The sequence below is a fragment of the Amphiura filiformis genome, chromosome 13, assembly GCF_039555335.1.
Source record: "Amphiura filiformis chromosome 13, Afil_fr2py, whole genome shotgun sequence".
Taxonomy (NCBI): Eukaryota; Metazoa; Echinodermata; class Ophiuroidea; order Amphilepidida; family Amphiuridae; genus Amphiura; species Amphiura filiformis.
The window spans coordinates 11,099,493-11,123,964 of NC_092640.1; the positions used below are offsets into that span (position 1 = coordinate 11,099,493).

Consider the following 24,472-nt stretch of genomic DNA (forward strand, 5'->3'; position numbering starts at 1 on the left):
TCCTACTATTAAGACCTAACTTTTGAGATGGTTTGTATGTTAAAAGGTGCAAAATTAACAATAAGGCGCCCGGTTTTACAGCAGCGTTCAGCAAGTCATCATCACGACACTTGTAAACAAACCGTGCTCGAGTTTGATTGACAGATGACGTCAGACGCGATAAATTGTCTTTATCTTTGTCTTTCATTATAGTAGCACCCAGAGAAGGTATCTTGCACTTCCCACAATGCATTTCTTCCCTGGACTGATTTGCTTTCAATGCAATATGGTTTGATATGATAGTGACAACATTACCTCAATTTAATAACAAAAAGCTAACTCATCCAGATTTTGCAATTGAGGCATTTTTGTCAATACCAACCCATGTTGCACTGAATAGCGTACCGCATATCAATACAGGGAAGAAATGCATTGTGGGCACTGGGCAAGCCTTGAAATAAGAAAGTCTTTGTAAAATTCACATGAACCAGGAGCAATTTTGTAAAACAAATTGCTCCTGGTTCCAGTTTTGCAGTACTATTGGTATGTTGTATTGTATATATGTATTAAAGGATTTACTATTTGAAAATTGCTCCTATTTCTTCAGAAGTTCATTCATTCATTCATTCATTGTATCTTTATTCTGGTAAGCTCTTTCAATACATAAGTACTGATCTCCCAAGAGGTCCAGATCAGACAATAATTACAAAACAAAAAATGCAAAGAATACTATAATACAAAAATGAGGATATAAAAATAATACAGGAATGAAATAGCCAAAATGGAATTTACCTAGCGAGATACAAGAGCATTATTTTGCCCAACGACAAGTTTCAATGAGTTGAAAAACAACAGGACAAATTATGGCTATTGCATCTCTGTATGGTTATCAAAGATGCCAAGAATATGTACAGTTTCAAATAAATTACTGCAAAATATTTTCTCAAATTAAACTGCATACATTATACAAACATGAGAATAAGATTATAATAAGATGAATCAATTTACCATTATAATATCATATTCAACAGAATTACAAAATGTATCACAGTATTATTTAATTAGACAGCAATAGAATTTTTGAACTCATACATACTCATGGCCATGAAGTTTGAACGAATGTTTACTGGAAGATTATTCCACAGTACTGCAGCTCTATAATTGAAGGTTCGTTTACCAGCAGAAATATTCCATGCAGGAACAATCAGGGCATTATGAGTTTGACTTCGAGTACATTTGTCATGAGTTGAGTGTGTAAAAGTGAAAATAGATGAGAGGTAGGATGGAGCCATTTGTTTCAGACACTTAAAAGTAACAATCAGTGATTGATTATCCCATCTACAATTAAGTTTTACCCAATTCAGGTCTTCCATCATTTTGTCAATTGGAGTTCTGATGTCAGCATGGAGAAGCATACGAGCAAGCTTGTTTTGCAAGACCTGCAGCTCATGATGATAAGTTGCTCCTGGTTCTTGTAAAATCCCAGTGAACCAGGAGCAATGTTCAAAAATTGCTTCTGGTTCCAGTTCACTTTAAGGTTATACAGGATTTTGAACTTTTGTGTAGGCAAATTGGCTGCACGTAGCCACCTAAAATATTTTGTTTTTCAAAAAATAAACATGGCAGGCCTAAAAATCATACTTCATCTTAAAGTTGACACTCTAATGATTATTATTGTAATACTTTTAACGTCATAGCTCACAAACAAATGTACTTTGTAAGTGTTTCAATTTGTGTTCAATTTCATGAGCATGAGGTTTTTTGGGAAAGAGGCCAGGAAAATATGGGGAGAGGGTCCGATTTCATTGCGATTTCGCATATGTGTTACAAACAAACCAATGAAATAATGTACCTATTTATTCTTTCGATAGGTCCTCCTGATTTAAAACAGTAAGCTTACATGTTCACAGAATGTCAATGAAAATGATGGGGTAAATGTCGTCTTTTTTGCAACAACAATATTAATTTAGTGTGCCAATATATTGACACAATTATTCCCTACATTATTTCTTTGAAGTATCAGCTAACACATGCATATCAAAATTTTATGAATCAGCTACGGGAAACATTAAAAATAATTTATTTCATCTCAGCATATCAGGCCAAATGGTCCAAAATGGAGTTCTGAGATATCCACACATTTAGTTTCAAGTACTCACATTTTCTGCAATTTCACAGTATCAATTCACAATCCCATAATATTCCAGGTGCAGTGCTCCTGTATTACTACTGATAATCCTTACTGCATGGGAAGTATCAATTGATTTTCACAAAACTTGCAGAAATTGACAAATTTCTGCCAAAACTTCCACACTATATATTATCATGTTCAAACCATGTGCTAACTTGTTTACAATGCTAGTTAGTGTTGCCAGGGCCAAGGTGATAGTACTTATTTTATTGATTTTGTCTAGTATAGTGCTGGTTGAATACTCATGCTCCACTGTGCATATGCTTCAGTGATTTTAGCAATCAAATGAAAATGATAGGGTTGCCAGTTCATGCACTGGAATAATAATCACTATAAGGGGCACATCACTAAATAAATGTCCCATTGAAATACATGTGAAAATACAATAAAGTAACTAGGTGCATAATAATTATGAGTCCTGGGGAGGGTAGAATGGGGGAGGGGGGAGCAGTTTTTGGCAAACATTTACAGTGCATCTTTATAAGGCTTAGGAAACACTGCACAAACATTCAAATCTGCATCATAATATCTAGGCCATTTAAAGTTTCCACATTGGCAAAGTTAGGCTGGCCGAGAGCAGGGCCAGGGGAGGATGACAGGAAATGTTGGCATACCTTTTAAAATCTAACCCACGGGCCCCCCATGTATATTTGGGATTCCCCCTTCCAAAGAAAATGATAGCCCTCACACCTTCTCTTTCTTCCATGAGTTACACCAAATGCGGAAGGATTTAGTGTAGTGTCCCCTTAAAACAAGAACTGTCTTTAAAAAAGAATTAGTGCTGTGGGATATCTAGAGCAAATATTGATACACAAAAATAATTCTAAAAATACTTTGTTGATACAATTTTTTCAATCTACATCTCTGAGATGTTTAATATATACATATACTTCATAAATAAAAATTAAAAAACAAAAGACAAGTTGAGTGGAATTTTCACCCTCCGTAACCTTAAGCTTGATTGTGGGAAGTTTAAAGACATCTTCTCTGGGTACAATCTATGGACCACAATGGCCTCATCCCAATGCCATAGTTCAATAACCTCAATTTAACAATCAGAGTGCAAAATTTAACCTCAAATTGCAGAGTGTGAGTTTTTGTACCCGAATTTTCAAATGTCATTCAATGAATGTACAAATGTTTTGGGGTTAAAGAAATGTGCCCTGATAGATGAGCATGTTGTGGATCGTAGTGTAGTATAATACAGGGATGCAAGTGGCCTGAAGTGATTTTGCAGGAAAAGCCTGAAAAAGTGTGTTACAAATTAGTGCTATAAAGCCACAAAATGGGCTGAAAATATATAAAAATGCGTAAATTTTGAGTAACAAAAAGCAGGAATTCATGCAAAAGCATGAAAACTTGCATCCCTGATAATAGGCTAATCTGATTCTGAGAAAAATGAACTTTTAAATTTTTTACAGTCAACCATCTTTTGAGGTGATTAATATTGTGAAGTACTGGGCGAAGTTTGCAGAAAAATCTGCAGTATGACAATTAAGTTAAATACCTGGTATGCTGTAAATCAAACAGCTAAAGGCGACATCTCCAAGACATATACCACTCCCAAGACCAACAGGACGAGAAGAGGACATGACCAGCAGTTCCAAATCTACTCCACTAAACTCGACCCCTTCATCAACGCATTCTTCCCTAGGACCATCGGGCAGTGGAACGACCTTCAACAAAACTGCCCCCCTTTAATTTTTTTTGTGACCACCCGCCTCCTGTCAAAATGCCCCTGCGGTATTCTACGGAGGAAAACCAACCAAGTACCAAGTAGGTCTGAACTACTGCAGATCTACATTGTTCATTTTCAACTGACTGATCATTGGGCTATTCCATTTAAAGTCCACACTACCCCTGTGGAAGATTTTGGAAATATCTTCCATCTACATCTACATCTACTAGGATACTCAGTAAAGTTGCCAAGGCAATATCTGACTGAGAAAACAATACTGACGCCGGTCATCAGACACGGATCAAAAACTGACAAATAATAAAATTACACTCCATAGAGGGAGTATGTTTTTGAAATATAATTGGTCAGGGTTAATCATTTTGAAACCCATACCCCCCCCCCCCCTTGTGTTATGGCTTTACCCATATCTTACCCAACTGGAGTGAGTGTTTCAAATGTAAGTTACCCAATTATCTATTGTATTCGAAACTCATACTCCCTCTATGGAAGACTTAAGCAAAATCTTTCACAGGGGTAGCATGGATTTCAAATGGAATAGCCCAAAAGAAGCAGTATTGCTTCGATTTTACGTGCCATCTTGTTTGGGTTTTTTTACAGCTACGAAATATTGCCATAATGCAACATGCATGATTCAAACTCAACCTTAATATGCAGTTAGCAGGTCATGAAAGGTTTTTCTGCAATTCTGTTTGTCCCACATATGCAGGATTGCAGGCTGTGAATTGTCATCCTGCATTTGAAGAGCTTGTTTCCAAACCATGTTAAGTTCACAACCACATGTTTTTCATTTACTTGTGTGATACAATCACCAATTACTTTGACAATTAGTTTGACATTATAATTAGCAACAATGAGTTCAGACTATTGTTCTCATTTGGGACCCAAAGGCCTCGCCCAGTATTGTTACTGTACATCCATCCACTGTTTGCTTTGAATTGTAATGGTGCATCCAACTGAAATTACTAAACCTATAGCATCACAGCCCATTGCAATATCGCACAGGTAAATCAGAAACCTGTGTTTGTGGCCAGACTTCACATGGTTTGGAAACAAGCTCTTCATTTGCCGAGTAGCAGAAGCAACCTGGTTGACAGCGACACCCATAAATGGGGGAATAAAAGTGTGGCGATGCAAGATATTCTTCGAAACATTTCTCCTATTTCAATTCTCTGTACCAATTTGCTATCTAGTGCAACATGGGTTGATAATGACAAAATGTACCTCAATGTACAGAGCACATCCAGATCTTGCAAAATGTGTTTATTTCTTGACTATCGACCCATGTTTAGGAGGCCGGTCAAGTGCATATCCGTCGCAACACACTTTTCAATCCCGAATAAATGCTAACCTCATCGTGACATCATCCAAGCAGCAAAGTTTATTTCCCATTGAAAAAGTGTTATCCGACAGATCTGCAGTCGACCATTCTGTTAGCCAGTCTATTCTCAATGGAACCTATACCAAGTGGGAGTGTCACGTTCATGAAATAAGGTGATGTTTCATGTTGCAAAGGATTCTAGGAAAGGTAAGATCAAGCTTGGAAAATGTTCATTTCCCGGGAATGTAGATAAATTTCCATCCAACATATTAGGATTTCCCACTATTTCTTATGTATTTATTTATCAAAAAAACACAATTTCCCTCCAGGTTACCAAATTTTCAGGGAACAAGATTCTTGAATTCCCCATTTTTCCAGGCATCTTCTCTAGATGTAAGTAGGTGGGTAGAAAAGGAAGACCTTAACCCCATGAAAACTCCCTGCTGATTGGCTAACATGAATATTGTGTCCAATCAAGGAGGGTATCAATAAGATCATCTGCAAATGCAAGTTTGCCAATAAATAGTTTAAAGCCTAGTCAAAATTGGCAATTGAAATGAGCATTTCAAGTTATCAACCAATCAGAAATGCTGTTAGATGACCAGTAATGTCCAGGGAGTTAAAATTGAATGTTAAGGTCATGCAGTTGTGGTTGGCAGCTACACGCATATCTATATCATACTAGCAGTCACAACAAGCTACCAGCATTTTAATCATGGTTACCGATGTCCCTAGTAAGCTGCCTTGGAAGTCAACTGGATGCAATTTGACCCTAGGATATCTCTTCCGTGGTCGGGATACGCGCTGGTAATCAGCCATCGCGTAGAAGTGGCGAGGTCTCCTCCCCTTATACGCACCGACGACCAATGGGTGAACCATCTTGTTGTCAAGACTAGACTGTTGATCAGCCAATCAGCGTGATCGTTTTTCGTCTGTATGTTTACGCTTGTGTACACGATATGCACAGCTCTGACCACGGAAGAAATAAAAAATTAACTTCCTCTGATCAATAAATCCACAATCGCTTTTTTTCCATTAAGGAATTTATATCAATCACTCCTTATAACCCATGCAGGGTAAACACAAGGGGGTGACACTAAATTCACGGTTGTTCTATTAGCAACGCAAAACCTATGAAAAATTCCGCTGGTTTACTAGCTAGAAAGTGAGGCCAGTTATCGATCCGTTATGAATAATTCATGTTCGACCCCTTGGATCATGTTAATGCTATTGGCAAATAACAACGTTGTTAGTTTTGCGAACTTTGCCTGTTCAATGAGAGTATAGCGCCCTCAATACATCTGAAGCAAAACCAGGCTAAAACGATCCAGTTTAATGAAATGGCGGACGGATATTCCCATCAGGCACCAGTGATATGTTTGTTTCAAAGAAAGTCTACTAATTTGATATGAAATGACATTTTGCAATAGCAAAGTCAAAATTAGGACTTGAGGTCAATAACATGAAGGAAATACGTGACAGAGGCAAGGTGTGAAACACAAGTAGTATTTGAAGTTAAAATAACCTTTGATACCCGACCTGACCTTCCATAGCTTTCCATCATGGCGCCTTATTCGTCTTTATGTATTTCTATATGCTCTCAAGTAAAATAAAATACCAATATGCACTAAGCAGACAGAATGTTACTTGGCTCCAAGCATGAATTATTGATTTTATACGGAGGTAAAGAAATGCACAGTTGCCTGCAAGCCGTGCACCATACTCCAAATACTTCGGTAAATCTGAATAATGGTCACATGTAGACATATCATGTGTTCGGGAAATCACGTGGCAACATTTTAAGATTTCAGACTTGTTTACTAGTTAAATTGTCATTTGTACTGTTGATTATTTATCTTTGTTAATTAATATATCTTTTAAATGCTGATAAATCGTGGTTGGCTGCCCATATTATATGTTAAATTCAATGTTTTATGAATATAATTCTACCACGCAGAGGGGGTCACACAGCATAATTTCACACTACACGATTCAGCTAGATTTGGAGCTCTGCACTTCAAATTCACGTCAATTTCAAAGTTTATACACTTTATATATTTAATATAATACTTATTTTTTTGTTATAACAAACTGGAACACGAAATGTACTAGCTTATTACCTGTACAGAAAGGGGATTTATACACATTCACTCAGCAATTTGACATGCCTGGCGATCAAGACATTCTCTGTCTGGATAACATGACTGTCGCCCTCAATACGTCTGGGCGCAAATTTAAATAACAATACGCTATTTACATATGAATGCGGCTTCATGCTAATGTCTAGTGCCGCTTCCAGGCCTATTCCGTGGTAAACATCAAAAAACACAGCACAAAGTACAATTAAAAGACAGTTCATCAAAAAGCAAGAAAAAAGATAACCTAAAAGCGTGGGGATGGCATAGATGTAGCAGAAGAAAGAGAAACACTCCATGCAGAGGAGGAGCTCAGCATTTTATATAGGTACAATTTTCCCATACAGCATTATGCCGTGCATTCCAGATGGTATTAGCTTGAAAGGAGGGCAAGCTGACTGAGTTCCTTATTCAGAGGTTTGACTTTCTTTGTGCTGGTCTGTAAAATTTATTTCAGACATTGTTTGTTTTCGTGAGTTATGAGGTCACGACTGCCTACTTCAATACAAAACAGCTGACATTTATAACCTTTATCATTGAGATCTTGGATAAGATGGGTATACTTGGTTTCTTTCTGGTCGTAGGCTTTTTCAATATTTGTTTCAAACGGGACCGTGAACTCAATGACTTGTATGGAAATGCCGTCATCTTTAAGGACGGCAATGTCTGGTTTTAAATTGGTGATCAGGATGTTAGGAGGAATAGAACCCCCAACAGTAGATGCACAATTAATCATAAAAAATGTTATGCTCATTGCGATTGCTTTTAATGTGATATTGAGGGTTTAGGACAAGAGGCCCTATCTGCAATAGCTGCCCTATGTATAGTCCGAATAATCAGACCCAGAACAAAATATTAATTTCTGACATGATCGTGTACTGGGTCTGAACTGTTTCCATATGAAATCTTGATGGCAAATTGGACAATAGAAGCACATGGTTCTACGTGACAGCTTTTTAATCCCTATTCAGGTTACGTGAATCACGCTATTGTGGACCATCCTTCTGATACTTGAGTGTTTGGACAAACGGAACGGTGTTTTGTCTACCTCTCTGTTTGTAAACAAACCAGGAGGTCGAAATCGTCCTCCTCGCCGAATACGAAAGTCAGCGTAATAGTACGGCACTGCCCTATGTATATTTTGTCAATTTCTGCATTTGATATTGTATGCAATGTATCTGAAAATATGCCACCTGGCAGCTATTGCAGATAAAGCCTTTTGGTCCTCATTAGGTTTCACTGCCTGAACAGAATTGATCAAGTCTCACCTCCTTTTTCAACCAAATCAATGGTAATAACTCTTATCGGGAGTGATCATGAAAATACCACACTTTTTTATGTAACTCATTGACCTATGTATGTCATATACTGCCTCTAGTTATAATGACAGCTTGGTGGTCTGGTCAATTCATTGACAGATACTAGCCATAGGAGGAAATTTGATTTTTGATCAATTCTCTTCAGGTAGTGAAACATAATGTAAATTTTAAATTGTTGACTTACCCTTTGTAAGAGGAATTCCTGAAGCAGAATATAGCAGGCCTTACTCCTGGATCCGACATGTGTCCTATTTCAAACTCCTCCGCTGTGAACCTACAAGCAGATTGGAAAACATCAAAATCTGACACATTTTTTTTTATCATGATTAAAAAGAAACTTTAGACAAATGTCATTCTTGATAAATGCCTCAGCTGGGTCAATCTGCCGCACATCCCCGTACCCTAATTTCCACTAAGACCCCCCCCCCGGTATTCCCATGTAAATCAAGGATTCTCGAGTAATAATATACTATAGGATAAGCCACACATTTGCGCAAATGAAGTCAGTCACACACCCAATGCACGATTATGCATGTGATGGCATATGCTGTGACCTGTGGAAGAGGTGATGCATGTTTACGTCATCGTTTCAAAAATATTACTAAATGGCGAAAAACAATGAACAATTGGTCGTTTCTTTCCATTCCTATGATATTGTGTTAAACCAAATAGCTGAGGAGTTACACACAACGTTGTCGTGCACAATGTACGTAAATTTTAGGCTAAGCGACTAGTAAGCATTACTAGGGTACCAAACTCCTTAGCAACTGTCAATCAAACTGCTGTGAAGTGACTTCCAATTTTTATACAGGGATTGAATATGAGTGTCACGTCCCCTGTGTAAATTCACTAAGATCCCCCAACCCCGTAAACACTCACCTGTTGGTATGCTCCCCAAGGAAGGACAGGAACACAGAGCTCTGCTGTACTTCCTCCGGCGTGCATTGTTGAAGCTTCACAAGTTCATCATCCGTGTATTTGCTGGCGGAATGTTCAGAAAATGGCAGATGGACGAATACAAGAATCGGCCGTCTGTTTTACACAAGTGTCTTAATTTTTCCTCACATTGCTGAAATAAAAAATGATCATTGATTTATATAAAAACAAATGATTCTAACACTCCTTCCTCCTGATATTTCACACTTACCTTCCCTCACTCCTTACCTTTTCCCGGAGTGATAAAGTCTGCAATGTTGCCTAGAAAATCTTGAAAATATCAAAAATACAGAATTGGATGACAAAATTCATGTATTTGTTTAATATTTGAAGGATTTCAATGCATAAATGAATGATTTCATACACCATTTCAGTAGTTGGAAAAGAGGTTCTCAACTGGTGGCCTGTGGGCCAAATCTGGCCCACCAACCACTGATATTGGCCCTCAAACACCACTAAAATTTCTTTCTACATTCCTTCTCTTTCCCTCCACCAAAAACAGGGGCAGTTTTAGGGTTAATTAACCTTTTTTCTCCATTCATTGAGGCATTTAACACATTGAACTGAGATTAACTCCCTTTCTCCCAGGCTCTCTCTATCTTGCTTCCCTCTTCCCGAACTCCTCCACCTTCCCTCCCTACTAAGTACCCCACCTTTTCCAGTATTTTGTCATGTTCTGTTTTCTATCTCACAATGAATAACATTGTGGTTGTTTTAGTTTCATCATTTCAATTTTATTCATAATACACATAAAACAGATATATTGAAAAGAATACATTTAAGGCCAGTCAGGAGGGTTGAGAAGGTACATGACCAGTCTCAAACATCCACAGGCATATTAAACAACAGGACAATACAACACATAAATGCAGTTTATAAAGGAATACATCAAAAATATTATATTATAAATTAGAAGTAATATTGCATAAAAAATGTTGACAGGGACCCGCCCCGAAACAATTGCACAAAACGATAAAATATGGTCTAAAAGACGGCATTATGATTTAAATCGACCAGTCATGGTCATATTTTGAATAAATAATTCATCACATTTTTGTTCTCACCAACTATGAAACATCTCTTAGGCATTCAATTTTGCTGTCTTGGGTAATATGAGCTTTTTCTGGTCCCAAAAATGTCAATTTTGATGAAGAAAATAGGGAAGAGATTGTGGATCAGGTCACACCCCTTTAACACATTTTAAAAACTGTGAAGAACTTTCTTCCACTCCTCATCCATCACTCCTCATCTTCCACACTTCTTTCAGCAATTCTATCTCAGATGCACAAACTCTTTTAAAGGGGCATGACATACTTCTAGCAACCTCTTTAAGGGCTTGGTTCAAAAGATATTCACAAAGAAGCTGATTTCCAAAATTGTAGTTGATTCTGACGTTGAAGTTGTGTGTGACATAATTACACATGTAGATAACAGAGTTCCCCCCACTGTGTTGTAACTGGGTTGACAGTCAGACAATATAAATTGGAAGATGTCTTTGTCAAAAGACCAAATCTGCAAGAAAGGTTATGCATACAAACATTATGTAGTCCTAGATTTTTGATGGATTAAAAATCTGATTCTTTTTGGAGCAAAATGGGGGGGGGGTGAAGATGTAGGTTACACACTGAGATGCGATAAAAACTTTCTCCCTCCCTCCCTTGATTCAGTCCTCCCTCTACCTCCCTTCTCTCTTGCTTTTATCCTCCCTCCATCTTCCCTCTCTTCTCACCTGTTCCAGTAGTTCTACTTCAGTGCTCATATCTTTTGATGCTGATACATAGACTCTTAACACATTAAACCAAGATGTAGGCTCCCTTCCTCCCTCCCTCTCCCTTGCTCCAGCCTTCCCTCTACCCCCCCTTCTTTGTTGCTTTTATCCTCCCTCCTTCTTCCCTATCTGCTCACCTGTTCCAGTAGTTCTACTTCAGTGCTCATATCTTTTGATGCAGACACATAGACTCTTAACACATTAAACCAAGATGTAGGCTCCCTCCCTCCATCTCCCTTCCTTGCTCCAACCCTCCCTTCTCTCTTGCTTTTATCCTCCCTCCATCTTCCCTCTCTCCTCACCTGTTCCAATAGTTCTACTTCAGTGCTCATATCTTTTGATGCAGACACATAGACTCTTAACACATTAAACCAAGATGTAGGCTCCCTCCCTCCCTCTCCCTTGCTCCAGTCCTCCCTCTACCTCCCTTCTCTCTTGCTTTTATCCTCCCTCCATCTTCCCTCTCACCTGTTCCAGTAGTTCTACTTCAGTGCTCATATATGTTGATGCAGACACATAGACTCTTAACACATTAAACTGTGACATAGACTCCCTCCCTTCCTCCCTCCATCTCCCTTGCTCCAACCCTCCCTTCTCTCTTGCTTTTATCCTCCCTCCATCTTCCCTCTCTGCTCACCTGTTTCAGTAGTTCTACTTCAGTGCTCATATCTTTTGATGCTGACACATAGACTCTTAACACATTAAACCAAGATGTAGGTTCCCTTCCTCTCCCTTGCTCCAGTCCTCCCTCTACCTCCCTTTTTTTGTTGCTTTTATCCTCCCTCCATCTTCCCTCTCGCCTGTTCTAATAGTTCTACTTCAGTGCTCATATCTTTTGATGCAGACACATAGACTCTTAACACATTAAACTGAGATGTAGACTCCCTCCCTCCCTCTCCCTTGCTCCAGTCCTCCCTCTACCTCCCTTCTCTCTTGCTTTTATCCTCCCTCCATCTTCCCTCTCTCCTCACCTGTTCCAGTAGTTCTACTTCAGTGCTCATATCTTTTAATGAGTTTTGTTTAACATAATTCGGAGAAATTGACGGATAATACAAAAAGCAATAGGAAAACCAGGTTAAATAATAAAAGAATCGACATGACCGATGACCCAGGTCAAGCAATTTGAGTGATGCAAAAGATGCAAATTCGTGACATTGACGTTTTAACACCATAGAATTGAGAAAGGGACCGATTACCTCTCTCAAATACTACCGAACTTTCATGTAATTTCAAAATTCCCACTATTTCGATGGAGACACATAGACTCTTAACACATTAAACCAAGATGTAGGCTCCCTCCCTCCATCTCCCTTGCTCCAACCCTCCCTTCTCTCTTGCTTTTATCCTCCCTCCATCTTCCCTCTCTCCTCACCTGTTCCAATAGTTCTACTTCAGTGCTCATATCTTTTGATGCTGACACATAGACTCTTAACACATTAAACTGAGATGTAGACGGCAGACTCATAACCACCTGGTTCCATACTGCAGCACTAAGTGTGTTATCATCACCTATAGGCAAACACCAAATAGACACACAGTTGTAAAGATTTGTATGACACTAACAAATACTAAGTAAAGATGGGAGGGTGGGGATAAATTCAGCATCGAAGTGGTTACGTAATTCTCTTGGTTACCGGATCACGCTATTTTGATATCCTTCGAGTACCATATACTTTGTGTGGTGATTGTTTCGATCGTAGTTCATTACTCTGGCGCGTGATCCGTTGGCATAGTAACATTACGTAACTTCGATACTGAATTCCCCAGTCAGAACTCTTGCCCCTGCTGCCCAAAATTATGAAAATATTCCCTTTTTACTGAAATTTTGCACAAAATTGGTTGATTTTCCCCATAATTCACTTTGCCCCCCCCATGCCCCCCCAAAAAAAAAAAAATCTGACACCGTCACAGATTAAGCAATCACTTCACATAACATTATGTGTGGTTTACAATGGCATTAACTTATTACCAACAAATGGATTTCAAGGCATAGGTGCTGTGGTGGAATACAATATCAAATAATTACAATACAACAAGGAAAACTGGATAAAAAATACTGCATGCAGGAGGGTATGGGGTGCGGCATAATGCCCCAAGTGCTTTTTGACAAAACGGAAGAATCTGGGGAAGAAAAATCTATAAAGATCAACTTTTTGCTATTTTTTTCCAATAAAAAGGCTCATGACAACTTAAAAAGGGTCCACTTTTTGGTGATGCGAGCGAACATTTTAAGGGGTTAAGGTCAACTTTTTGCACACAAAAAATGTGCACGCATACATTCATTTGCAAAAGGTCCGGTTTTTGGACCTATGCACCCCCGTAAAATAATTCCTGATGTGTGCAGGCCTGGCCACTGTTGTGCTCAGTCAGGCAAAAATAATTCTTTCTTAAATATCATTGGCCTAGGCTTACTGTTAATAAACACATTTTTTTCACAAGTGCTACAATATCAAGTTACCTCTGTTATAAATACTGTTATCAATATCAGCCAAATGTGGCATCGGTTCCGGCACACTTGACAATGGCTGAAGCTGAGATGTACTACCAAGAGAGGGCTCACTCTCCAGTTGTGTCCACCAGTCACCAGGGTTACCAGGTTCTGTTGAAGTGCTCTCTTCTGGGATCACTGAGTTGGGGGAAGTCTTTTGGATGATGGTTTCCAAGTCTCGTCTCCTCTTCATCAAGTCTCGGATTTCACTTTCTTTTGTTTCGCGAAAGATCTGTGAATGAATATTCAGAAAATATGTTGTACACTTTAGCTCAGTATGATATAAGATTCCATTGTGATATTCTTATATTTGAGAATTCTGATGATAATTTTCACCTAGATTCAGATTCAGATAATGATGATGATATTTGCTATGATGACAATGGTTAAAACCAGAAGATGACCATGACAATGAAGAGATTAAATGATGAAGAGATGGAGATGAATACAAAGTATGTATGCTAGGTGAATTCAAACTTGCCATCAAACTGCATCATTTTATATATCAAATTAAAGCCCTTGAGTAAAGAAAGCCAAAACTGAAAACCTTTTTGTCATAGCACTTTCCGTAGCAAAGTTACATCTAGTCAAAGATTGACTTTTATCAAAAAGATTCTGCTAGCAAAATTCACAAAAACAGCATTACGGGGTGGTTGTAGATCTTAGTCTCATGACGATAGCAGCTTTTTTAAAGGGTAGACGAGGTATTGTTGGTCGAAGCAACCTAAAAATCGATTTTCATTATCTAGATCAATATATTATTGAAAATTAACACATTGATGTTTTGCAAAAGTTCATTCTACAAATCATATACTTTGTAAACTTGCTTAATTTATTGATGTTAATTATTTATGTACGTTTTATAAAAGTGTTGTTGTTTCAGCCCTCTTCACAACGTAACTCAAGAACCGCAGCACCTATAAAAATATATCTGTGATATTTTAATTCTTCTACACGCTCGCTATGAATTGAGCAATGCAGTTTTTGCCAAAGCTCACTACCATTCGTAAGATGCTGTGAACTACCAAATCACAACAGTTTAAAATAATTAATAACCTTAATGGAACTGCTATCAAAATCCCTCTGAAATTCCATGTGCGAGTCTCTCATCACCCAAAAAAATCATATATTTGGGTCAAGTGAAGTATAGACAACATATTTGTGACACGATCTGCTCCATGGGGGCCAAAGGAGGCATTTTTGAAAATTGAGTTACTATAATTATTACCTTGTAGTAACATTTGGCTATCATATACTGAAAACACCAAAGGTCTAGCATTCATAGTTCTAAAGTTATGAGGTTTTGTGATGTGTATTTTCTTCTGTATTTTATCGTTTTTTACTCCATATTTTTGCCTTTATCTCAGTTTCAAATTTGCCGCCTTTGGCCCCCATGGACCAGATCGTGTCACATTTATGAAGGTTTCCTTAAGCAAGCGATTCTTTTAAATTTCAATGTAAATTTGTTTTGCCGGTTTGGGCCAGTTTGACTGACTAGCAAATGTGTTAACTGAGGTTTCCCTGTCATACCTATACAAAGACATGGAGATGATCCACAGCATCATCCCCCCACTTTTCTTTAAAAAAGTTGAGATTTTTATATCACTGGAAACCTCTGGCTACATAATGTTTATGTACATACAAAATATCTTGAAGATTAATTTGTTAACTTTATTAATTTTGTTCTGGTATACCAGAACAAAATTACAACACATTGTCTATGGAGCAGTGCAATACACATAATCATGCATAACTTGCAAACGTAAAATCGGAATCAACTGAAATTTTGGGAATAAGCTTTTTTCGTGGATATCTACTGAAAAATGTCATAAAAAGATGCTAGGATAACAAAATACTCCTTTATGCCTTTTTGACAAGATCAAATGTTACCTTAAATTGTCGCTGTACTTTGTTCCTGTCAAATTCAAATGTACTGGCTCTTTCCAATGCCTGGTATTCAGCTTCACGGGCACTGTCTCTTTCAAGAATAAGTTTATTGCAAGTTTTCTGTAAAGCCTGTAAAAATCAAATGAAACAAAGTTATGGATACATATTGTCGAGTGCTGATTTAATATGAAGCTCTCTCTCTCTCCAAGCTGAGTTTGGGTGTTTGGTGATACAGGCTGATCAAATATAGTTGCACTTTTAGGCTCAATTCACCCAAAAATATTTTTCTGAAGGAGTAGCCTAACCCAATTTGATGTTCAGTTGTGAATGCTTAGTGAAGGTTATGAGTGCTTTAATGATATTACTAATACTATGCAAAATATGCAATGGGGGAGGGCACTCGGGACAAATAACCATATGGGGATGTGCTGCAAACATGGGTCACATTTTCGGCCTTTTGGTACAGTGGAAACTCATTATAACGAAGTTGTCAGGGACAGAGATATTAGTTCTTTATATCCAAATTTTGTTATATCAGGGTTGTAAAAACAATAAATAACAAAAGAATTTTGTATCTTGGTTCTGGAAAAATACTTCTCTTGTATCAGATTTCGTTATAATGAGGTTTTACTGTATATCAATGACCCCTTTTTCTATGCCATTGAATTTTGGTAAATGAATAGGTGATTTTTTCAAAATGTGCCCATTTTTTCCAAAAAATAGCACAATTCTTCCCAACTGTAGCCAAAAATTTTGAAATTTGCCAAAACCAAAAATTTTGGAAATGTTGTAAAAACTTGAGCGAATAATTTTGGTATCGCGATGGGTCCAAATTTGGCAAAAATTAGATAAATTCATTCAAATTCTCAGTGCCACATCTCTCCTGAAAATAAACTTGAGTACAACCTTCTCACAATCAATCAACAAATTCATAAGCCTACCTGTAACTCAGCTCGTAATCTTCTGTTTTCACTCTCCAACTTCTTTTCTTTCTTCACCAAATCCCTCATCTCATTCTGTTTACTAATCTTAAACATCTCAAAATCCCGACGAATTTTATCCACCTCTGAACTGTCCAAATCCATTGACATGGCTGAGCGTAGGCTGATTCCTTTAGCTCTACGACCCAGTCCAAATGAGCCGACCGAGCGCAGAAATGTTCCACGGTGTCTTGCCGGGACTTCAATTGGAATGCGCTTGATGACGCCAGGATTGTTGTCTGTGATGTCGCCATCTTCATCATATGGGATGGAGCCACCAGTCCCCATTGTTGTTGTTTCTGGGTGTTTTTTAAACTATGCTTTATATTTATGATCGGAAAAAAGAAAGTAAAACTAAATTAAAGAAAATTATTTATTTTAATCTCATATTTTCACATACCGTATTCATTCCAATAAGCGCCCAGGGCGCTTAACAAAGTCATTTTGGGTGGGTGCTTATTTTTTACCTAGTTTACCTAATTTTGTTGGGGTGTTGAATAGAGACAAATTTACGTATGTTTTAAAAGGGTCACGAGACGTTCTAGTAGCTTTTCTGGTGTAGAAAATGTATTGCAAGTTTACACAGGACTTGTAGTCCTCCAGCTATTTCACCGTATCAACGTCTATTTGTCACTTCAACATTGATGAGTACCCTTTGGCAAATTGGAAATTTCCTGGGTGGGCGCTTATTAGGGCACGGGCGCTTATTGGAACTAATACGGTAATTATGCAAGGTTGAAAATAACTGGGCTACTGGCTTGTTTCAGGCACATAGAGATGGTCCAGGAAATACATAGGTAGGAAATGGTGAACCAAATTTGGTCCAATTTCAGTTCACTATATACCCCTAAAAATGCTGAAATTTCAGTCCATCAAGCCCCTATTTGGCTGAATTTCTTAGTCTCAAAGTTTGCCGCTCCGCGCCACATACCCCTACCAAAATTTAGGTTGAGTGCCAGTTTGTTGTTTTTTTGCCCAGTTTTTGTGTCAGTTCCTGTTGACAATCATGTGACAAATCGAATCTGTGACGTTGATATCAATTAGGCTGTTCCACTTAAATTATATACCCATTGGACATTGGCTGTTCCATTTAATTTACATACTCCCTCTGAAATAATGGCCCCAAAATAGCTGTTCCATTTAATTTACATACTCCCTCTGAAATGGCTGTTCCATTAAATTTACATACTCCCTCTGGAACAGATTTCCCCTAATCAAATTGCATATTGTGAACTTCAATCTATCAAATTGCATAGACTTAGAGAGAATTTTTTACGTTTTTTTTTTTCTTTTTTTTCAATTTGAAATTTTTTTGACGATCATGTGACAAATCGAATCTGTGATTGATATCAATATCAATTAGGCTGTTCCAGTGAAATTACATAGCCATGGGCTGTTCCATTTAATTTACATACAACCCTCTGAAATGGCCCTAAAATAGCTGTTCCATTTAATTTACTTACTCCTTGGTAATGGCTGTTCCATTTAATTTACATACTCCCACAGAAATAGCTTTCACCTAATCAAATTGCATATTGTGAATTTCAATCTATCAAATTGCATAGCTTCACTGTAAATAAGAGAGAATTTTTTTTACTTTTTTTTTAAAGAAATTTTATTTATTAATTTAATTTAATTTTAATCGGATTAATAGATGAGTACAATTTAATTTTAATACAATGAATACAATTTTGACTATATCGCCCTGCACTACAACGTTCATGCTGTACCGATGCATTGAATCATAGATGTCAAAGAAAAGCTGATCACTCGCACCTGTAAGATTAGTATCTTTGAAAAGAGTGGTATTGTAATTCAAATCAATCTATGTTTGCTGACATACACAGGTGATTATGCAATCTGCTTGTAGTGCAGGGCGATCTATTCAAAAATTGTATTCATCTATTGTTTTTCGCTATATGGTATATGTAGTTAATCCGATTACATATGACGTCACTTCGACAGCAAATACAAGCCACTAACTAGCGATGGATAGAGGATAGTAACACTGAGAGCCAATGTATTCATTCATTGTTGTTTTGATGGATCCAAGTGTGTGAAAATTTATAAAAAGCTCATTGTATATAGCTCAACCAATAAATATGGGCTCAGCCTCAACCGATCCAATTTGATGTCAAAATTGAGCTGGGTTAAAATTAGCGGACAGCACATTTTCAGGAAGTTATAGACTACTTCAAGTTCACACGCCTGAATAACTTTTTCTTAAGTTCAATCATGGCATGGACATGGTAACTCACTGAGTGATGTGTAGAAACTAAAGACGGTAATAACGTAATACGGTTTTTAATTTACTCAATATTAGTATTTCATTACGTCAATTGTCAAGTCATGCAAGTGAAATTGAAATGATGATACCAGTCTGTCCTGTCAAGTGACAATCTTGATGAGTAAAATTATCAGAACATACTTGACACCAGTTCCAATAATTGGAACTCAAATTCGAAATGTGTAGTTACTACAACTGACTTGACACAGTCTCATTAGATTCGACCTGTGTAGATACATACATACATACATGAACAGATCAGAGACAGAGATAATCTGGGCGATATCGATTGGCCATCAAATTCTGTCATTTCAGGAGGTAGAGAGGTCGCTATATCTAAACAACTCCTTGAGATAGCGCAGCTCTTGTTTTGAGTCACAAAAACAATTCTGGAGTTTCGTCAAGAAACTGCGTAAAGACACTACGGGTATTCAAGCCCTTAGAAAGAACGGTGAGTTGATATCCGATAGTGGTGGTAAGGCAGAGATTTTAAATAGTCAATTTGAATCAGTGTTTACGAATGAAGAGCCAATGGTGGATTTACCAAGCCAACGTAAGTACCCGCCAATGACAGATTTTGAAATACACCAAGATGGCGTTCAAAAGCTGCTCAGTGACCTTGATGAAAACAAGGCACGGGCCGGATGGTGTTGCTGCAAAAATTTTGAAAACATTTGCTCAAGAACTCACACGGCGCTTACCCATATCTTTAAAAATCACTGTCTACTGGCTCACTGCCCACTGATTGGCTAACCGCCAACATATCACCCATATTCAAAAAGGGCGATAGAGCCACTGCCTCTAACTACCGCCCTGTGTCACTAACTCCTATATGTTGCAAGATACTGGAACATATCCTGCACAACAACATCATACAACACTTTAATAAGCATCATATTCTTACCAGTAAGCAACACGGCTTTCGCCAGCACCACTCTTGTGAAAGCCAATTACTTCTCACAGTCGGCGACCTTGCTAAAGCCCTTGATGACCAAATCCCTGTTGACATGGTCATCATGGACTTTAACAAGGCGTTGACACTATACCACACAGGAGGTTGTTACACAAACTTGAAAATTATGGCGTTGTTGGAAGGACTCATACATGGGTATCAAATTTCCTTACAAGGCGAAAACAGAGAGTTGTCGTGGATGGCGACCATTCACAGTGGGTGCCAGTTAGATCGGGCGTTCCCCAAGGCACCGTCCTCGGACCGTTATTGTTCTTAGCGTATATAAACGACCTCCCGAATAACATCTCGTCGGAGGTCCGTTTATTCATGAGACGACTGTGTAATGTACCGCCCATCCACGACAACTCTGATGTTGAAACCCTCCAGCAAGATCTGGATAAACTGGATGTCTGGCAAAAGACCTGGCAGATGCAGTTTAACGTGCAGAAATGTTATACTTTAAAAATAACTCATTCTAGACAAAAACCAGACCATCAATACAAACTTGGTCAAAACATACTTCAAGAAACTGAGACTCATACTTATCTGGGTGTACACCTTACAAAAGACCTAAAATGGGATGTTCATGTTAACCAAGCTGTAGCCAAAGCAAAGAGAGTGCTTGGAGTTGTGTGTAGAAACTTACACCCCTGTACAACTACTCTAAAAGCCACAGCATATAAAGCTTTGAGTGCGCCCACACCTTGAGTATAGCTGTTGCGTTTGGGACCCCGCTAATAAAGAACTCATACAGAAGGTGGAAGCTGCCCAACGCAAAGCAGCAAGATTCGCTTGCAGAGATTACGGCAGAACAAGCAGCGTCACAGAGATGATGAAATCACTACAATGGGATTCTCTCCAAATGCGTCGGCAGGCAACAAGGTTGACTATGCTTCACAAAGTCAACTCTGGCCAGGTAGCCATACCGGCGCAAACGTTTCTCACACCAGTCGTCCGCCCCACTCGTCATAACAACAGCCTAGCATATCTCAGACCAAGAGCAAAGAAAAACTGCTACAGAGACTTGTACTTCCCAAGAACAATTCAAGAGTGGAATGTACTGCCTGAACATATAGTTAACATACCAATCACCTCAACATTCAAGACCGAAGTTACAGATCACCTAAGAAGAAAGCAACTACAACAAGCATAAAGGGCTGTGCAATAATTATGAGCCCTGGGGGAGGGTAAAATTGGGGGGGGGAAGAAATTTTTGGCGAGCCAAAAGGGGGGCAAGCAATTTTGGCAAGCTGAGAGGGGCAAGCGATTTTTGGCACACATTCATGGGGCGCCTTTTAATAAAACGCTCTAAAAAGGCTTAGGAAAGCCGGATGGAAACGCGTAAATATGCAAATTTTCCTGCTCGCTGTGCTTGCAACATATAGACCATTTAAGGTTTGTAAATTGGGATCCCAAAAAATTGGCATGCGCAAGGGGGGCAAAGAATTTTTGGCGATCCAAGAGGGCGGGCTGAGAGGGGGGCAAGCGATTTTTGGCGAGCCGTTTGGAAAGTTTACCCCCCCGGGGGGGGCTCATAATTATTGCACAGCCCCTAAGCAACCTACGCGCCCTCACATCCCTTCGCGCTTGACTTCATGTATGGAAGCGTTGCGAAGTATTCTTCAAAGTCAAAGATAAGCTTTTAATAGTGAATCATGATCATCCACGAAAGAGCAAGTGCTGCATGCTGAACTTTTTGCTGTAACATTTCTGATTGAAAATCCTCATTCCCGTAAATAAAATACTTAAAGTATAATAGGAACTTAGGCAAAAGTACACTTACTTACACTTGTCACTTCATCGTTATGCAGAGAAAGTGTAATTTGTCGTAATCAAGTCACTCTCTCACTGAGTCAACAAGTGTTTATCTCGAAAACAAACGAAACGAAGTTTGTTAACCACAAGTTAATCTAGTTAGTTATTGTGCTATACGCACAGTACCAATGCACAGGGTACATCTATGAAGGAATGGATTGCTTAGGCTATTTTTCATACCTGCGACTTCGTGGTCCATAAAATACGTAACACAATTCATTTTTAGGTAACTCAAAAAGCTTTACATCGTAAGTAAATAATTTATGGATGCACTAAAAGTTTTGTAAGTTGCCAAATTGGTTACTAAATACTGAATTGTGCTAACGTTCATGAAAGTTCATCTGTGTTGGTATTAATCCTGTGGTATAAATCATGATTTTGATTTAAACTTTTGATCCAAACACAAGGAATTAATTCCTAGTACTCCATCTTTCATCAGCGAGCTGATACAGTCACTCACTCGCTGATGAAAGATGGAGTACCATCTCAAAATTCCGAGGTAGGAATTAATACCTTGTGTTTGGATCAAAAGTTTAAATCAAAGTCAATACTGAATTGTGCTGTTTGAGCTAAAATTACAGCTAAAGGGAGTGTTCATAATTGTGTGTGGGGGGTGGAAAGTATGGGGGATAAAAAAAAGATCATAGGGGGGATCAAACAAAATTGAGAAGTCATGCACATTCCAATTTTCCAATGTTAGTTATTGGTGTGTCAGATCTTTGGAAGTGTCGGAATTCTAGAATTCTGACGGGTGTCAAAATTCTGGAATTCCGACGTCTGTCCAAAAGTTGGAATTATTTTGTAACGTCGGGTTCATGTTATTTTCTTAATCAGCGTTTAAAGCGACATTCTGTAAATTCTACATAATGTAGAAGGGAGGGGAAGTATACCGTACTGGAATTTGTGTGTAAAACTATGACTCCAATGAGTAATAACTCCAAACGGCAATTTTTAGCTACAATGAGTTGATGACCATAGGCGTAGGTCCCAATGTTTTGATGGGGGGGGGTCCACACAATCATCACCCCATATTGATGCCTGTAGGCTATGAATTTCTGACCAAATTAAACCCATATTTGGCCACTTTGCGCTAAATGTACCATATTTCAGCAGTTAAGCTTGAATATCAATATATCGATCATGCCGCCAAAGTATTTATGAACACTCTCTATAATACTTCGCTGATATTGATTAAAGATTCAATCAGGGTTCCTTTTATCAGGGACCATACAAGGTCCCTGCTTTTATGCATTAACCATGCATCATCAGTGGTGACGGTGTACATGTAGATTTATTTTTGACAAGGGGGGGGAATGGAAAAAATTTCTTGAAGTATAGTCTTTTAGTGACAGAAAGTTTATGGTACAAATGTGCGTGAAGCATGTGAAAATGTTTGCTATTTTGAAGCTAAACTGTTGAAATATGGTGCAAAATGGAATATATATATAAAGCGTAAAAATACATTTTTAATTATTACGACCATAATTCAAAATAATAGTAATCATTGGTGATGATCATTTAATTTGTAGGCCTTGACCTGCTACACTTTTTTTTAAACAACAATAATGAAATTCATTTAAAACACATAATAAGAATGAACTTTTTTACACGGGAACTTAGTAAAGTGTTGATTTCAATTTAATTGGCCTATTGAAATATTCAAGATCCATCAAATCAAATCAAATCATGATTGCAAAAAAAATGGCATGTGGATTTCCATTGCTTTATCAGCTAGAAAGTGAGGAGGTAATAACTGGCAACCCACATTGCAAATCACTTCCGGGTTTCTGGAACAGCAAGTCAGCAACAACTTCCATTCATTCATTCATGCATGTCATGATGTCAGTGGTCTGACAGCTCTGCATTTAATGATTGACTGCAGAAATTGAATTATATAATCAAAAGGTTGAAAATTTGCCATAGCATTGCACATGGACATTGACACAACTAACTGAAACCTAGGCCTGTGTAATCCACATGAATTGACATTTCCCAATGTTCACATTCACTGGCTGCACTGATCATGCCCTCATCACATACATCATGTAAACTGCCCTAGTAACTGCCCTGGAATGATATGTTGAATTGAAGGCACCTCAGCTCATGGTTGGACATTTTTCAAGTTAGCTGCTGTTATAATAGTCCTGATACTTTAGGTAAGTCAACTCATATTGAGAAACTCTAGTTTTGAATGGTCACAGTCTGCGGAACTCGGTCCTCAATGATAGTCAGTCATTTATCTTTTGGTCGTTAGGCCAAGTAAAAAATAAAACATGTTTCACGTCCGGGTTTTCGAAAAAAAGGAGGAAGAGGGGCTTTTATTTTCTATTTTTATCGCAAAACTGGTGTAAATACCCATACTTGGAGCTGTTTTAGCGTATATAATAATGCCTGGAAAAGGAGGAGGCCCTTTTTTATTTGTTGTTCTGAGAGTTACATCCCCTCTAATGATCACAAAACCTTCCTAAAATGTTTCTTGTATCTTAACAAGGCTATAGAAAGCATCCCAACTTCCTAGACATATTTTTTGAAAAGTTATAACTGAATTTCAAAAAATAAAAAAATATTTGAGGAAACCTCAAAAAAGGAAGCGGGAGGGGACGTGAAACATGTTTATTTTTTTATTTGGCCTTATATGAAATATATGACTATCATTTGAGGACTGAGTTGTTATAATATATTTTCCGAGGAGCAATTTCAGACAATAGCTGGGGATTA

The 24,472-nt window shown here is 38.1% G+C and overlaps 2 protein-coding genes across 5 annotated transcripts in view; one reads left to right on the top strand and one right to left on the bottom strand.

Annotated features, from left to right (window-relative positions):
- LOC140168002 (nephrocystin-3-like) overlaps window positions 1–21,822 on the bottom strand; it is a 279,876-nt gene extending 258,054 nt beyond the window's left edge. Inside the window, 8 exon segments of the mRNA XM_072191312.1 lie at window positions 8,826–8,915; window positions 9,521–9,662; window positions 9,665–9,710; window positions 12,718–12,854; window positions 13,804–14,065; window positions 15,724–15,849; window positions 16,662–17,020; window positions 21,723–21,822. Coding sequence (XP_072047413.1) covers window positions 8,826–8,915; window positions 9,521–9,662; window positions 9,665–9,710; window positions 12,718–12,854; window positions 13,804–14,065; window positions 15,724–15,849; window positions 16,662–16,988 — 1,130 coding nt within the window. The 5' untranslated portion in view covers window positions 16,989–17,020; window positions 21,723–21,822.
- Window positions 21,823–23,580: 1,758 nt separating this feature from the next.
- LOC140168005 (uncharacterized) overlaps window positions 23,581–24,472 on the top strand; it is a 44,675-nt gene continuing 43,783 nt past the window's right edge. For 3 of the 4 annotated variants that reach the window (XM_072191313.1, XM_072191315.1, XM_072191316.1), the window contains exon 1: window positions 23,581–23,910. The gene's annotated coding sequence lies outside the window, so the exon portion shown is untranslated. The remainder of the gene's footprint in view (window positions 23,911–24,472) is intronic. The other variant, XM_072191314.1, reaches the window with a different exon arrangement.